General features: G+C 38.7%; 1 protein-coding gene across 1 annotated transcript in view; it reads left to right on the top strand.

Annotated features, from left to right (window-relative positions):
* Positions 1–17,190, top strand: part of FRMPD2 (FERM and PDZ domain containing 2) — a gene marked incomplete at both ends in the record, with an annotated part of 58,221 nt that overhangs the window by 31,144 nt on the left and 9,887 nt on the right. The window contains 12 exons of the mRNA XM_084289997.1: positions 259–623; positions 3,327–3,621; positions 4,559–4,717; positions 5,334–5,508; positions 6,415–6,625; positions 7,703–7,740; positions 9,385–9,468; positions 9,927–9,991; positions 11,508–11,669; positions 12,470–12,645; positions 14,725–14,797; positions 16,554–16,639. Of these exons, the coding sequence (XP_084146123.1) occupies positions 259–623; positions 3,327–3,621; positions 4,559–4,717; positions 5,334–5,508; positions 6,415–6,625; positions 7,703–7,740; positions 9,385–9,468; positions 9,927–9,991; positions 11,508–11,669; positions 12,470–12,645; positions 14,725–14,797; positions 16,554–16,639 (1,889 nt within the window). The remainder of the gene's footprint in view (positions 1–258; positions 624–3,326; positions 3,622–4,558; positions 4,718–5,333; positions 5,509–6,414; positions 6,626–7,702; positions 7,741–9,384; positions 9,469–9,926; positions 9,992–11,507; positions 11,670–12,469; positions 12,646–14,724; positions 14,798–16,553; positions 16,640–17,190) is intronic.

Here is a 17,190-nt window from a genome sequence, read left to right as displayed (position 1 = left end):
TAGCAAATGATTAATTGGGAAAAGGAACTTGTGTAGTAGCTCCCTGACTGGAATTCCTTAACAATGTAGAAGACAGACATAAGGACAAAACAGTTATTTAGTGAATAAGTATCTCCCTCCATTTTTTACTCCCTTCCAGTCATCATCTGGTATTTTCACATTAAGATGCTTATCAATAATCTCTTTAAATTCTTCTTTGGTTCTTAAAGGAAAGAAGATGGGAGAACAAAAGTTATAACCTTTTTGTTATTTTGATAGACTCCAGCACCATCTCCTGTTAAGGAGTTTGTGGCAGAGATGCCAGGCAGTCCAGAGGCAGGAAATAGTTTGGACCGGTCTAGCAGTGATGGAGGTAGCACCTCTCCAGACCTCGAAGATTGTTTGGATTCACCAGTGGCAGCAGATTTCAGTGAGCCTCCAGAAGAAGACAGCTCAACTTACGAAGAGCAAGAAGCAGAGTCTCAAGATATGCCCATACAGAGACTTATGCCTCCTAGGGAAAGTTCCTATAAGGACCTTTGGAAGTTTCATCAAGAAGCTGCCAGTTCTGAAGTGTTCCACTCCCTGGAGGAAGAAGTGAAGCAGAACTGCTACTCACCATGTGAACCTGGATGTGCTGAAAGGTAAGGAACACTGAAATCTCCTCTGCAGCCTTTCCTTTGGCTCCTAAGATTTCAAAAGTGAATTGCTTAGCGTTAAGTATGGGGGGCTCTCTACTAGTCACTGCTGATTACTTAAAATTTTGTTTTATCATCTTATTCTGACAATCCTAATCTTCTGTCTGATTACTCTCAATTTACTGGAATTCTGCATAAATCCTCATTGCAAGACAGTTGAGTGCTGCGCTACCGTAATCATTTATGCCGTTCAGCTAAAGCTGGCTGCATTTTGAAATCAGTAAAAAGACTCCTATTGACTTAAATAGGAACCAAAGACTTTCTTATTTATTGTATGATTTTTTTCAACTTCAGTTTTCTCAGAGCTGACTTAAGTAGGTTAAGTAACACTCAGAAGACAAACTGTGATCAAGGAGCAAAACATTTTTTTCCAATCTTCAGGAGCCAATAGAAGCCCTGACAAGTTATACAATAAAATACAGTCCGACCAGACTCAAACCTCCTTTTACACTCTCTTGGATATACTTGACACTGGCACATGACACACAGAAGATTCCGTTTTAAACATCTTTCCCAGTGCAAAATAACATAAATTACCAGAACAGAAAAGATTGGTGGAAAGATAAGTTAAATGTCTATCAGTGACCTTTAACTTACAGATTTGTTAATTTTCTCTAGAAATTCATTTCCAGTTTTCACGCAGTCACTCAAATCTTTTCATTACTTTTGGCATTCATCAAGCACAGAACCAGGTAATTGCAGATTCCAGTCACTGGGGAGCCACAGTTCTAGGTGACTGCAGGTCTGGTGGGGCCATAACTGCAATTCATACTTTTAGCTCTTCTCTCACGAGAGAAGAAACTTCATTCACACTTATGAGTGAAGCTCCTGCTTGCATAAATGTTTCTCTACTTCCAAGATTAAAACCAGCTGAACTATGTCTGTAGCAAGCACACTTGCCAAGAGACACAATTTCATCAAACCTAAGTTTCATGCAGGAAAATATCAATTGCAAGAAAAATCATGGATTCTTCTCAAGAAGGAAGTTCTGAAATAAATGTTTTTGTTTGGTATATTCTCAGTATCGTTTAGTTTCATCTTCTGCATTTTCAAAAGACAGCCAGAGCAGTTTAAAAAGATATGCATCTGAAATAGTATTTTACGTGTAATCTCAGTTTAAGTGATCCTTCCAGCTAACTATTTACATGTACATGTACATATGTATATACATACAATAACATAATAGGCATTAATAAAAGGATTCCCCTTTCTTTTCTTTAGATTGCTTAAAACATTTCATGCTAATGTGGAAGTCTTCTGATAGGAATTCTAAGAAGTTTACTGCTCAGGATTTCATATGGGAAATTCCTGTGATTCTTTTCATTGCCAACAAAAAGAACCTTTGAAAAAACTACTTTGAGAAACTTCACCCCATAGTTGTCCCCTAGGCAGTCCATGTGGAGGGGGCCCCCAGACACCAAAGGTTAAGTCTAGCATGTCAGTGGACCTTGTATATGGGCCTACAGGATGACCAAGATTCATGTATTTCCCATGGTGACACAGAGACGGGCTAGAAGCTGTGCTGTAAGTAGGCCACTGCTGGCTCACAGAGCCTGTGTAGCTCTGCCAGACACCTTTTGTACCCATGAAGGTCAATCAGCACTTCACTGGCATGGGACAGTTTCTGTGACACTCTCACTGAGCAAGGTCCATTGAACTTAATCGTTTATTTCCTTTAACCTAAAGAAAGGACCAGACTGCGTTTGTTATTATCCTTAAATATTTACTCTAATTATCCCTATCTTCTTTCACAGTATTGTAGCACCTGTTTTTCAGCTATTAAAGCACACAGACTGCCAGCTTCACTCTCAGCTTCGCTAGGCTACTGGAGATGTCCAACTCCTCATTTCCTCCCTATAGAGATATAAGCTAACAGGCTAGATCGCTTCCCTGACTAAGTGCATAGAGCACAAGCCTGCAGATCTTACTTATTTCAGCCAACATTTCAAAAATGCCATTGCAGGTGATTAGCTATATCCATCCAAAAAGCATCTTTCACTACTGCTTTATACTTTCCTTCTGACTATAGTCAACTTTTGAAACAAGAACTTAGCACTGAGGATATTCTGTTATTTCATGCAAGATGTGCACCATAAGAATAAACGTAAACTTCAAAAGAGAACTCAGGACTTCTATTTTTAGGAAGAGACAGGAATCATTTATGTTTCACGCTCAGGATCTGGGCTCCAATTACCAAGGAAAGAACTGCAGCAGCCATGAATGTGGCTGACAGTTACTTTTCAAGAAGGAAAATGCACATATGAAAATTGTAATAGCCTTGCAATGTGCACACCACTTACTAGCTAAATTAATTAAATTGTTTATGGCAGATGAAAGACTTAATGGTCTAGGAACTGTCCAACCATTCTTTTCAAGAAACAACAAAAGTACTAACTAATGCTTTAGAAAAGAATGTGTGTAAGATTTTGCAGGCATTCTGATATTTAATCTTTTGATTAGCCTCATAAAAAGATTGATTACTTCCTCTTTATATTAATACTAGGAGGACCTAGACAGCAATTTAATACTATAACAAATACAACAGTTAAAATTAATATAGGGCAGAGTATAAGCAGTAGACTTTTCAGTGGCCAACTAATGAAGTATATGGAGGAAAATCCCAGCACTGCAATCTTTTTTATTTTCCAGCCCTGTATTTAATAAGGGTGATGATGACCTGTCGAACAGAAACTGTATGCCTGAAATTCTCTCTCTAACCCCTATTGATGAAGAGCATCTTGCCATCAGCTCAACAACTGTGACCTCATTTTCACATGGAGGAAGCTCTGAGACACTCTCCGCAGCCTTGGTGACACCACAACCACGCGTTTGTGGCCCTTTCTCCTCATCCCTGCCTGCTAGAGATACACATGGCAGTGACAATGAATGGGAAGACGTGGAGGAACCAGAGGAAGAGAAGGACAAAAAGGAGGATTGCACTAGGGTATGGGATAGGCACCGGAGTATTAACAGGCAGACCATGGCTAGGGAAAGGACAGCTTTAACAATTTACCATTCTTAAAAGTTTTATTTTTAACACATTATTTTTAACACATTACCTATGCTATTTCTACATGGCTTTATTCACTTTCCTCCAATGTCCAAAATCTTCAAATAAAGCAGATCTCCCTGTATGCCCAACTCTCTACCATTTCCTTAAAGGCTATTTCCTCCCCCTTGCCATATTACTGTTTCTTTAACTGACCACCACTGTGCAGTATTATTCCCAGGATACAAAGGCCTAAGACCCATTCTGTTCTCTTGTAACATATAAATTAATTGGAATCAGCTACTTCATATTTTTTGTTGTGTTTTAAACCCATGAGCAAAATCACTTTGTTACAATGCTAGTACTGTAATGTCCTGATAAGAAACTATGATCCCTGTACTAATTACTATTCAAAATACAGGGCTCTGCTAAAAGCTGAACATCTTGCATTCCTGCTGACACTAATGAGCTCTGAATTCCTACTAATTTGAGAGCAGTGAGGACAAAATTTAGGTCCAGCCATTTCCTTCAGTGGGAAAGCAATAGCAATAACAGCAGCAGCCTCTGAACCCTACTATTGTAATGCTTGTCAGTTCAGAGGCCTCCGTGCCTTTCTTTATACATTTTAAATGCCCAGAATCCAGTCCCGGATGGCCTTCTCTGCCTTATTGGGCCCTATCAATCAGTGACCATGAAGCTCCACCAGATAGATATAAAGAAGTAAAATTAATTCTGGAATGCTGCAATGACAGATCAGAGAAATCTTTATGTATGCTGCTTATTTATATCACCTGAGCATCTGATTCCTATTTGCATATAAAACATAAGTGCAAGATGTTAATGAAGCAACTAAAAAGCCTGCATCAAACATATCTCGTGCTTATTTTAATAGGAAATGGAGGTCTTTGTGACTTTGACAAGGTCAGAGAACAATGGTTATGGATTCTCAGTGGTTCTTAACAAAGTGGACAACTGTCTGTATGTTGATGAAATCTTGCATGAGCCTGCCCTGTCTGATGGAAGGCTGAGAAGGGGAGACAGACTCATTATGGTACAGTAATCCTTTGAATTTAAACAGAGGAGAAAGTGTTTTCAGATCAATGTCATTTAACTTCAGCATTTCTCATTTGGTATGCAAGTGCAAATGAATCATATAATAAATATAATTCTGCTGACTTCGGTAGGATAAACTTCAGACTGAATACATTGTATGACCAGGCAAAAAACAACAATCATCTAGCAGTAATGCAATACAACTGAGACACTAAATGGCTTCCTAAGTGATATAAACTGCATTAATGTAGTAAGAAAGGTGGCATACAAAGGATACAGGAATTATGTCCTTTGTAGTGTTTGAACAAAACGTGTTTTAAGGTTCATCTTTAATTTGTTTCATTGAACTTGTCTTCCTTGCTTTTTGCTACAAGGCCTCAAGTTTCAAGAAAAATAAGCTATTTTTATGAAAACTGTACATTCAGAAAAACAAAAGTTTGAAAAAATCTTACTGCAATTGTAACTGTTACATTCACAGGCATTAAGTGCCACAGCAAAGCGATAATATGAGAGTGAACACTAATTTAAGTTCATATGCAATATTTGGGGTGGAGGGAGAAGTGTAATGATGGTCAAGGAGATCTTTGACATCACTATAATGGTTTGTCATTTAGGTGAATGGAATCGATGTCACATCTTTACCATGCAACGAAGCCCTGACTTTACTGCACAACTCTCCTCCTGATCTGCACCTTGTGGTTGGCCGTGCTGGCAGCGATCCATGTCCTGCTGTTAGGCCAGATGACATTCCTGAAATTACTCTCACAAAAGGTGCCAACGGACAGCTAGGTGTGTAGTAAATACTACGAATGCTATTTTAGACAGGGATTACAGCAGTGGTATGATAATCACATGCAATGGTGGTATTGGATCAGTTTGATCCTGAGTGACCTTGACACCTTTATGCTCTCCTCCATCAACACGACTGTAGGATGGCAAACTGTATTTTGGGCAGGGCCTTAAAAGGAAGATAAATATCTCTTATTAGGCCAATTAAGCTGTTGGAAGAAATATCTTTGTGTTATCACCCTATCAGCTGAAGTTTCTGCCAGATCTTCAGTCACATATTTTTATGTTATTGATACACAGAGAAACACTAGAAGCTGTTTGTAGTAATGCAGTAATGATAAATACCTATTGCTGGGTAGACCCAGGAAATACTATAGCTATATTTGCTCAGATACAGCATCCTGTTCCCAGTTCAGAAACTAGCTTGTTTGGAAATTGCTTGAATATCATTGCACAACACTGTTCTGTACCACATAGGTATCTCCTCAGTTGTCCTGTGTCTCCATTCCCTGTCTGAAAAAGTGGATTGATATCACACCCTCCATCGCTCTAAAGATTGCAAAGCAGTTATACCAACTGGTAATGACGGAGTTACTGCTATGCCACACAGTCTTATTGAAATGGTTATTCAACATCAGGTGAAATAAAGCACTATGGAATAGCTGAAGTGTACAGATGGACAATACCATTTCATTTTTTTCATTTTATTTATTTATTTATTTATTTATTTAACACCAAATTGCATTTCATTCTCCCTCTCTCACTGGGGCAAGATGGCTGTTTATAATGTTGGTGCTTTGTTCAGCCTATTTTTCAATACCACATCTATTCCATCAGGCTTCACCTCACTGACAGTGAAATTGAAAACATGCTGTCACAAAAGATGTTTTGTCTGCATTGTTCTAGGCTTGAAGCTGACAGGAGGAGCTGGAAGCAAGTTACAAGGTATTTATGTGCTAGAGATAGTGCCTGGCTCCCCTGCCAGTGTGGAAGGCAGTTTGCAGCCACGAGATCAGATTCTGTACATCTGTGGGCTGTGGACTGAGGGCATCAGCCTGGATGATGCAGTGAGAGTGTGTGAAGCTGCCACCCAGAATGTCCAAATCAAAGCAACAAGGTAAATCTGAGCCGACGTAAAATCTGAACGTACTCAGTCCTAATGTTAAAGCAGGTTTCTAAATTTTATATCAACAAGTCAAACAATAAAACCAAGACAAACAACAGGAAGAATGCTGTAGCTCAGAGGTCTGAAGGTGTAACCTGATGTACATCAGTAAGATATCTTAACTCCTTCTAATTATAGCTAACATAGAATGATATGAGCATAGGTAAACTCACACAACACGAATTGTAACTCTTCAGACTTCATCATCCAAAAACCAGTGTGAATCCTTTTAACTACCTCTGATGGGAAACTCTGACTTATTTCCCACAGCCAAACATTTTAGAAAGGTATTAAAAATACAGTGTTTAGTCTGCAGCATATAAAAAAAAAAATCATCCCAGGGTTGATGAAAAACCTGCAGTAAAGAATTTCCCTCAATGGGTCTTGACTGCGTTTTAGATGCTTTGCATTCTGCAGTCTGACAGAGGCATAGGATACAGAAATAGCCTCTAAAGATCTTACAGTCAAATAGTCATTCACATATTTTGGGGTTACTAAGTTAGATAACTAGATTCAGCTTTAGTGTCTGTCACAGCAATTTTAAACTAGTTCAAACATTTATCAGTGTTTTATTAACTGGCACTGTGCTAGCAGGTGAAGAAACTCCAGCCACATTATATTTATTGCTGTATAAGCAGCTAGTAGGCAACACACACTGATCTTAAGAATCTGCAGTCTAAGGAAATAAACAGAAAAAGGGGAAAGGAAATTACATGTGATCACTCCCACTTCATAGAGGAGAACTGAAGCTGATTCAAAATATGCCACGAAGCAGTTTTGTACTGAGACAGATGGTGTAACGTGTTCTTTCTTTTCTAAACCCATTTAATTAAAATGTTTTGTTGTTGTTAAAGGCTGTCTAATATTTCATATATTGATATAAATGCTCTTTAGGAAAACACCATTAAGAATAACAAATCATAGAACTGTAATTTAGACAACTGACTTTTTCAGAAACAGTTTTCATATGTGCTTTTATAAAGCATGCAGCTCTTAATGGCTCACATATTTCACTTTTTCTGCCTCCAGAAATGGCAATCCAGTGGTTCCTATAGACCAAGAAAATAGTAAGTAAGGCTAATATTTGGGGGGTTGAATTTAACATTTGCTTCCGATTTTGGAAATAAACATAAGGTATTGACTCATTGCATTAAACATTTATTAATAGATTGTAACTTGGCATTCAGCATTTTTGTTAATGTACTAAGGGTCTGAAGAAAAACTAACAGCTCTTAACAGACAGAAATAAAACACAGTTCTCTGTAAAAAATACTCTATTTTCATCCATATTTGCATAGTCAGTTTCTATTTTTTAAATTTGTTATTATTTAGTGGGAATTTTGTGTTCATATTTCAACATCTGTTTTGATGAAAACTATTCTCCCTGTGGTTTTGAGCTACTCTTTAATATGATGCCATGACTTAATTTTCTTAGACCAACTTTTTAAACCAGTATCTATAATAATAAATGCTCCTTTAGTATAGGAGCATTCCTATCAGGGGACTATGTTTATTACCATAACTGACACACTACTTCAGTGACCATCCGCACTACAGAGGCTTGACCAGAACTGCTCTAGTAGCAGAAGGAATCTCAGCAAGCAGAGGCTGCAGCGGCACAGTCAGGGACAGCTACTGTGCCGATGTTGTGTCTGTTCCAAGGCAAGCTAGCTACAGATTTTTTACTCTAAGGCAACTACCATGTGTATGTTTTTACAACCTGAAGTAGCTTATTTTACTTACTAAAGAATAGGCTTTGAATTTACTGCAAGAGATGGGTAAAGCTAAGTGTACTCTCAGTTTCTGCAGTACAACTGAAGTAAGGTAAACACACATCCTGGTAGGACCTTAGCTACACATCTGTGCTCAGTAAGTTTTGTAGGCTCCATGGAATTTCTCAAGACACTTTCAGAAGTAGGTTACCAGCTATGATCCCTCTCTCATGCAGACCTTTTTATTGTACAGTGGTTTTACTGTACAGTGGTACAGTTCTCTGACTCTTAAAAAAAAAAAAAAAAAAAAAAAAAAGGTCTTCCCTTTTGTAAAGGGCTTTAGGAATCTATAATAATTTGTTGTATCTCTAATAGATTTAATCTATAAATCTGTAATAGTTTGCTAACAAGGAAGTAAGCCTTCATTGTATATATTCTCTTATTCTCTTAGTTACAAAAATACATATTAAAATTGCAAATGCAACAGGGAACGTTTTTTAATATATAAAACAACAACCAACAACAGAACAAGAATTTTCTATAATTCATACCTTAAGAGTACTTTGTGGAAGATAAGTAAGATTACCAATATACGATGAAGTGAAACTCAGAGGGGGTGAAGGCAGGGTGGAACTCAAGAAAGGCACGCTGGCTTCTTACACTGCGAGCTCTGTGGACACTAGGACACCCTACTTCTTCCTCTGCCTGATCACTGCCACAGGTCTGGAATGACTCATTCGGATCTTCGGTTCTTGTTACAATTTTAAATATAGCAATAAATGAGATGTAATATTCCTGCAGTTCATGAAAGAATTATTTACATCACTGCACAACTTGGCAAACTTAATCATGCAATAATAACTGTCTCATGCTGCCTCATACAACATCAATACTGGATATTGATGCTTTGTTTCATAAACTAAGCAGAGTTTACATTCCCTTGGATATATGAAGCTGAGCGGGAGGTCTGTCAGAACAAACCTACATGTATGTTTTTAGGGCCACCTGCTGAGACAGAAAAAGCCAATATTTCTCTCTCAAATGAAAACCTGAACCAAGAACAGCAACTACCACATCGACACGGTAAGTAACATGATTTTTCAGTGAGGGTTTGTAAAATTTTTAGTCCTCTTTAAAAAAAAAAAAAAAAAAAAAGGAAAGAAAAAAAGAAAGAAATTGGTAGATGGTATTGGAAGTACCTGGGAATGATTAACTCTTAGTAAACACAACTGCAACCTTCAGAGTATCAGCAAATGCGTATACATCGCCTGTTGTCCAGCTGATGTCTCTGACCCTGTAATGTGCAGCTTTTAAAGCTTGTTTTGGAAACTACTCTCTGGGAGGCCAAAGGTCTACAGAGATGACAAGCAGAAGGCTTGCTTCAGGAGCGTAACAGACCAAGTAACACGAATAAGCCCACAGGAACATTTTTATTTCACACATCTAATAGGAAATGCTTTATTAGGTCTCTAACTATTATGATTTTGAGTGCTATACTACAGAACATTTCACTAGTAAAAACTGTTGCTGGTTTTTCACAGAGGAACATCTGAAGGAAACAAACTGCGGTACTCAGCAAAGCACTCCTGACCCCCCAGAATGCAAGGCAAGTGACAATTTTATCAAGTGCAAGGTGGTCCATCTAGTAAAGTGAGCTATATTGAGTTTTTTTTTTTTTTTTTTTTCAATAGTGGTATTTAATGTATTTACTTCATCTCCGGTTTCTTTGAAAAAGTGAACAGACTGCATTTGGAGAATGTACTGTGAAGTGGTGAATTGCCTCAGCACGCATTGACCGGTGTGCGCTCAGCACTTCCTGGGGTCATGCCCTTCTCTTACTGTTTTTCCAGAGTATAACACCACTACTTTAACAGCTTGGCAACAAAAGCAAAACTCGTATGATGTAGCCCCTCCATTAGGTCTTACTACTCTTACTAGTTTACAAGATTAATCCCTAACTTAGAAAGAAAGTACCACAGGAAAGGGAGATGCCACAGCATGGGATTCTGGGCAAAACAAGTGTAATTGTAATTGGGAAGTGTTTTCCACAACAACGTCAAAACAATCCTTGAAACTTGAGATTAATGTTTCAGTCTGAAATTCTAAACTTGAAAAGAGAGTAAAATTACCTCAAACCTTTAGAGTATTATGCACTATTGACATAAACCAGACTGGTTTGAATTTACAACTAGTAAGAGTAGTGGTATTTCTGAAATGATAAATCCCTAAACTGCACAGGAGCGGGAGGAGGATGAATTTCCATGCAAAGCATACAATACTTCAAACGACTTACAAGTACAAACATCGCTTATGTTTGTGTAATGTGGAAAATAATATTACTTGGAATTGAAATTGCCCACTTTGGGACTGGTATTTCATAGATTTTCTCATTTTCTCTTGGCTGTGGTTTATAAGAAAGGGCTGCCTCTTGTTCAAATTAGACCTCCAACCTGGCAGAAAAATCAGAACAACTTTCTTACTTTTGATTAAGTCCTCACTATTACTGCTTCTTCCACACCATTTAATCCATGATACTTTGTCTGTTCAACTCGCTAGAATAATTTCTGAGGTTGATAAGTTCACCATCGGAACCAGTCATGCTGCGAGTCATAAACATTTCTAGGTTGCTGCTCTTTCTGACATAATGCTTGACCCTAAAAAGGCAGCTGATTGTAAAAGTGAATGAAGTGCTAGAGCCAAACAGACAGGTATGTTGGGTCTGCAAGGTTAAGATTTTAATTATGGAACAATAAAGGAATGGAGTATGTACTGAGTTACTGTCATGCTGGAGATAAAAGGGACTGGTCTGTCAGTGAAGGCAATATATTATATATATTATAGAATGATTACACACATGAAGTGCACATCACCTTGCTCTTGTACTCTCCAGCTATTATTAAAAATACTTGTGCAAATAAGTACATACTATTTTCATTTTGATACATACATGTAGCTGCCATGTTAATCACTGGAAGCTCCTTACTCCCATTCAAGGGAAGGAGACATCCCACAATTTACATCAGCCAGTGCGGACTGTAAAGCACAATAGAATTACTTCACATTAAAAATGCAAATAAAACAGAATCCTGAATAAACTCCAACTGTGTTCTTTTGTATTCTAGGACTTCATTATTAAGATTGAATTGGAAAAAGCAGAAAATGGAAGCCTAGGATTTGCACTGGTAGGCGGCAGAAATGGCAGGGCTATCCTAATAAAAGCCATCAGCCCAGACAGCATTGCAGATCTGGATGGGAGGCTTCGAGTTGGTGACATCTTACTTAAGGTAAGACTTGTTCTTCATCATTTTGGACATCATTTTTTTTTTTCTCAAGTTACTCTATAAAGAGCATCCTCTTCAGCATAAAAATTGCTCAGACTAGAAACCCGAGGTTGCCTGGCACAGCAAGAGGTGGAAGGTGGTGTCGCTGGACTCCTGGTGGTCAGAAGGCTGCTCTGGGTCCCCCACCCTCTCCACTAGTTCAGCTGGTGTGGGCCTTGGCCCCTCTACAGTGAGAAAGGGGCTGCTGGGCCCAGTAGGGACTGCACATGAAGAGGCCAGAAAACAAGAGTAAGCTGACCAAGCGTGCCCCTAACAGCTAGCCAGGAGACGGGGAGAAACCTGGCATTACTGCCAGTATCAAGACAAGCAGAAAGCACTAGAATTAGTGCTTTTGAACCTGTACATTCCTACTGTCCTAACTACCTCTTAGCAACCAATCTTTTGTTGTTGTTATTGTTGTTAACTTCAAATCCACTTTTCTTCCCTCTCCAAGAGCTTCAAGTTTTTACATTTTTTTGATTTTCTATTTTTCACTACCTTCCTTCTCCCTCTTCCATGTGAGGAGTAGGAAAAGTGAGGCCCTCTCAGTGCCCTTAAAGAGAGGCAGACTACATTTCTGGGATGTGCTGCTAGCAGTCATGCTATAAAGAAGCAGAGAGGGGAAGATCAAGAAAGTCACTAAAATAGGAGGGCGAGAGGAGACGTGAGATGCAGGGAAGATACATAAAGCGTGCACAATGCTGGATTATGTGTTAAAAAAGCTTTCTGTTACAGGAATCTTATTTTATCATTGTATTTTTTAGGTGAATGACACTTTAGTGTCTGGTCTACCACGCCAAACCGTTATAGATTTGCTGCGCAAGGCTCGAGGCACTGTTCAACTCACAGTTTGCCGAAGTATGGCTTCATGTGCAGCTTCTTCAGGCAACCAGAGCAATAACGTACCTTCCCCTCCAAACATAAAAGCAGAGCCCAGTAAGTAGCTTCATCCACTCAGTACATGTTAACAGTGGGATTATGTGGTGCCTAGACTCAATTTTCCTGTTAGGTAAACAATTTTATATTATTAATGTTACAATTACTTCTGATTCGTAGCGATAGACACAAACAAGTTCTTTGCCCTGATTTGCAGCTCTGGCTAGGCTATCCAAGACACAGGGCCACAGGGAAGGAATGTCCAAGACCCTCAGAGATATTTTAACTCAGCTTATGCTTTTAAGTCATGATGGTTCCTGGTATGTGCTGATTTTAGCCAGCTTTATACAAGTCACAGAGAGAACAGGAGCCAATTAGTGACCCAGCTGCTTAAATTTATTTCCCACAAATTTCACATCCTAGCAGTCCTACCTCATCTCTCAGAAGCATTTCATTCTGTCTAGCAGGCAACTCATCTTCCTTCTGTACTTGCTCACGTTCAAATCCAGAAACCTCTGCTCCCAGGCTGATTGCTGTTAGTTTGAGCACCCGCACGCCTGCATACAGCAGTACTTAGGGAGCTGATTAACTCTAATGGAAGAAACCTCTGTTGCAGGCTCTGCTCTGCTGAATACACAGAATTTAAATACTAATTACAGCTGGGAGTGGAAGCAAGGGTATACTATTACCAATAGATTATGGGTTTCTATTCCTCATCTTTCATTTCTTTGAATACTGAAATATTTCCTACAACATGGAGAAGCTGCAATGGGCAATGAATAAAGAATTCCGCCTTAAAATACCTTCTAGCCTGGTAGTTAGAAATTGAAGGCTTGTTCTGAACCTTCCCATGTAAGAAGGAGATTGCTATCAGCTTTCTCCCAGGCAGACTAAGGAGAGATATACAGTAGATTCTGGATTTTGGACATGTTTCACAGCAAACATTTATGCATCTTGTCAACTTTACTGGTTGACAAGTTTATGCAACTTCACAAGATGCATAAAATATCTCCGCAGGTATTTTAGGCAACTCTGCTCTCAGGGAGCAGGTGCCTCTATGGTTCAAGGATCTTGATTCTTGAATTTCAGTATCTGACTACAAGAATGGCCCTAGTGCTCTTCAACTTCTAGCCTGTGCTGTTAGCACTGGACAGTCATTCACTTACTGGAAGATACTCTATGTGATTCAAGAGCAAAGCTTTCCAAAAGAAGAGTTGTACCAACAAGGGTGGGAAGGGGTGCCAGGTAGATCATCAGGCAGAGCTGGGGAGAAGGAGCTGTGAGTCCTTAGCAGCTGAGGACTCTGGAACAGCCACAGTGGGACTGTCAGAAGAGGCTGACCTTGATGAAACTGAAGTAACTAAAGAGAGTGGATTATTTAAATGTTCCTTTTTCTTTCCCAGCACTTCAGAATTCAACAATCAACCTGTATTATACCACTAGTGCTTTAAAGCATCTTTCCATAAGGATGACAGAACTGTGCTCGGCACAGGTCTGGAAGCATGATGTTCACTGTCCCATCTCAGTTCTAGTTTAATTTTGGGGATAAATGATCCAAAATTAGGAAGAACATGAAGGTATAAAAAGGTTAATTAAAGCTCTAACTCTATTAAGGGCTGTAGAAGCATTACCATTCATTTCACTAGGACTAAGCTTTTCTCTGGCTGTGCAACTTCAAGGAACTAGCTGTGGAGATGCTTATTTGGGTCTGACATGACATTTGTAAATTACACAGTTTCTGTGAAGTTTAAACTCTTTTCCTGGACCAGTAAAACCCAACAGTACTATAGAAGCATTGGCAACATAGCACATTTACAGCATACATGTATGTCCCTTAGCACTGCAAAGGAATGGACTAGGTTTGACTCTGTTACAGGGTTCTTTGTAACTTCTACTGATACAGAGGTCTACTACAGTGCATCTCCTGGCTATATGAATTATGCTGGCTCCTTTGGCAGTGATATATGGCATTTGTGCTGTTTTGCCCCTGGATATTTTGTGCCAGTTTCTGGCACTGTATCTCAGTGCCTATTTCAAGACCAAAAGTACTCTGGTATAGATGGCACTGAAGAAACTGATTTATATTTTCACAATTCACAGACATTTTACCTTAATTTTGTTTTCTGTATTTAGATGACAACAGTTCTGAGAGAAGCCTAGAAGCAGAGCCTGTTTTCACTTTCAAGGAAGAAGAATCCAGCCAGATGTGCAGCAAGGTAAAATCTGAATCCAGCTTTTAGAAGTTACTGGGCAATGTACTCATATGTTTGTTGACAAAATGGGTTTGGTGCGGTGCAGGCAAGAACTACACCTTGGAGAGGTGGTAAAGGAAGGTTGCATAAGCAAGTCTCATTCTGATACTTCGTAATATTGGAATACATGGTTTATTAATTTTACCTTTTTTTCAGTATTTTAAAATAAAAATACACTGAAAGATTGTTATTCAACTGCATTTTGATTAATATTTGTAAGTCCAAGGCCCTAAACTTCTTCAAACATGGTTTTGCTTTTGAATCTTAGTAAGTCCTGCAAAACAATCTACTTCAAATTTTAGAGCATCTATTACTTTTAAGTTTTGCAACTGTAAAAACTCCCCTCAGGAAATATGATAAATACACTTTTTTTTTTTTTTTTATTATTCTCCAGAGGAAAACAAACAAACAAACAAAAAACAAGCATCCAAACCTTGCCTCAGCCAATATAATCAAAGTATATCGTTATTATCTATCTCAGGACAGCACATGCCTAACTTTAAGCATATGCTAATTTTTTTTTTTGCTGAGTTGGTTCCATTAGCTCCATTCTTCAGCATTTCCAGCTTGTCTTTAGCTGTCTCCTGTGAATAGAAATAATCTATGCTTTACTTTTTAGAGCACAGCTGCCATCTACTCCAAAGATTTAGCTTAGAAAATGACAAGCTACTGGAAAAAAAAATGTAAAAAAAAACAGCAGCAGTAAAATACTTTTCCTTGGCAAAAAAAGAAAACTGAAATCCATATTGTGTTTTCTAGTCAGGGTAGTTGGTAGATGCAGAAACTGGGTAAATGAATTCCTGGTTAAGTGTGCAGCCATGAATTCCCATATTCTAATGGAGAAATACAAGCATAAAAGCAAAAAATTAAATAAATTATAAAAAAAAGTGGCAGATACTGTTAAGATTCTGTGGGGTACTCAGCAGTCTATACTACGTAATATGCTAGGGTGGTTTCTGAGTGCATCTGGAATACTAATCAGGGAAAGAAGATGAAGAAGCACCCCTGTGAATTAAAATTTAAATAATTATCTGTCGAGTGTTACAGCTGAGAAAGAGCCACTTCCACATACCAAAGACAGATGTCCTGCATCATTATCTAAATGCAGGACCCAGTTGTCATTCTCTAGGACTGAAAAACAGCCACCAGTACTATTGCTTCTACTCCATCGGGAGGGCAATCAAAGGTCTGCCTTCTCAGTTGAGTGCTTCTTCTGTAGAGCAGCTGCACCCTGCTCCTAACAGCTGGCCTCGTTGTGTCTGAGATAAAAAGGGAAATTATTACCAGCTATTCTAACTCAAACACTGGTGCTTTCTGCTGCCAAGAGCTAGGAGGTGAGGAGCAGAGTGTGACTCATAACTCCTGTGATCATGCTTTCTTTACGAGATCAGAGAGGATATAATTAACACAAACCTTTTCAACATTTAGCTGTGCATGCTAGGTTGTAGAGGTGTCTGAAGACAGCACTGTTATGAAGCTCAAAAATACAAAAAGCTGATACGGCTTTTTATTCTAAGTAGATACTGTAAAGCTAAGTTAAAGTTGTATAGACTTTTTTTTTTCCCTAAAAAGTGGAAACTACTTTACTTTCCTTCTTGAGTAAAGGAAACATTTTTGTCAAATCTGTGAAAAAATGTTGATGAAAGTCACTGACTACATTCTTGATGTTTCTATGTATTGATTTTTTTTTTTACACCTATTCCTAATTTTATATCTACAGGGTCCAGAAAGCATGCACAGTTTCCCTCTGCAACGACAATTGGATGGACAAGACAATCAGGATTTCATCAGTAACACTTCAGACAGGTAAGTCTTTCAAACAAAGTAACGTTACTAAAATAAAAATCATGGATAGCTTACTCTTCTATTTCCAAAGCTGTCTGGGTATGGTATACAAATATACTCATGTTCCAAAAAATACGAATACAGAAACGCAGCTCCATCTGCAGTAAGAGTGGCTAAACAGCTTTCACACAGCTACTGGGAGGAATAAAATAGAAGCTTCTAGGTGTACCTGAAGCTCATGCAGATGTGCCTTTGGTAGGAGGAGGTGAGCACAGGGAAGTACTACTGTGTTGATGTGGGCAGGCTTCCCATGGGGTTTACTGAGTTTTCCCAGCAGGTCCTGAAGCCTGGTGCAGACTCTGTGCTAGTATGGCTGTAGTGATGCAGATACTGAACTCCAGACATTTAGGAATCATGAGAACTTGAGGGTATTGCTCCTAAGGAAGTATGTGGATACGGAGTACAAGAAAAGAAGAATTTTACTTCAACTGTATAGTAGAATGGGAGATCAAAGAATAATGTAGCATTGATAAGACATGGGCAATTTCATTTACTACAATGATACAGAATAT

The sequence above is a fragment of the Netta rufina genome (genome assembly GCF_964035555.1).
Source record: "Netta rufina genome assembly, chromosome: 7".
NCBI lineage: Eukaryota > Metazoa > Chordata > Aves > Anseriformes > Anatidae > Netta > Netta rufina.
Note: the sequence above shows the minus strand (reverse complement) of the source record. Positions and strands in the feature narration are given on the sequence as shown.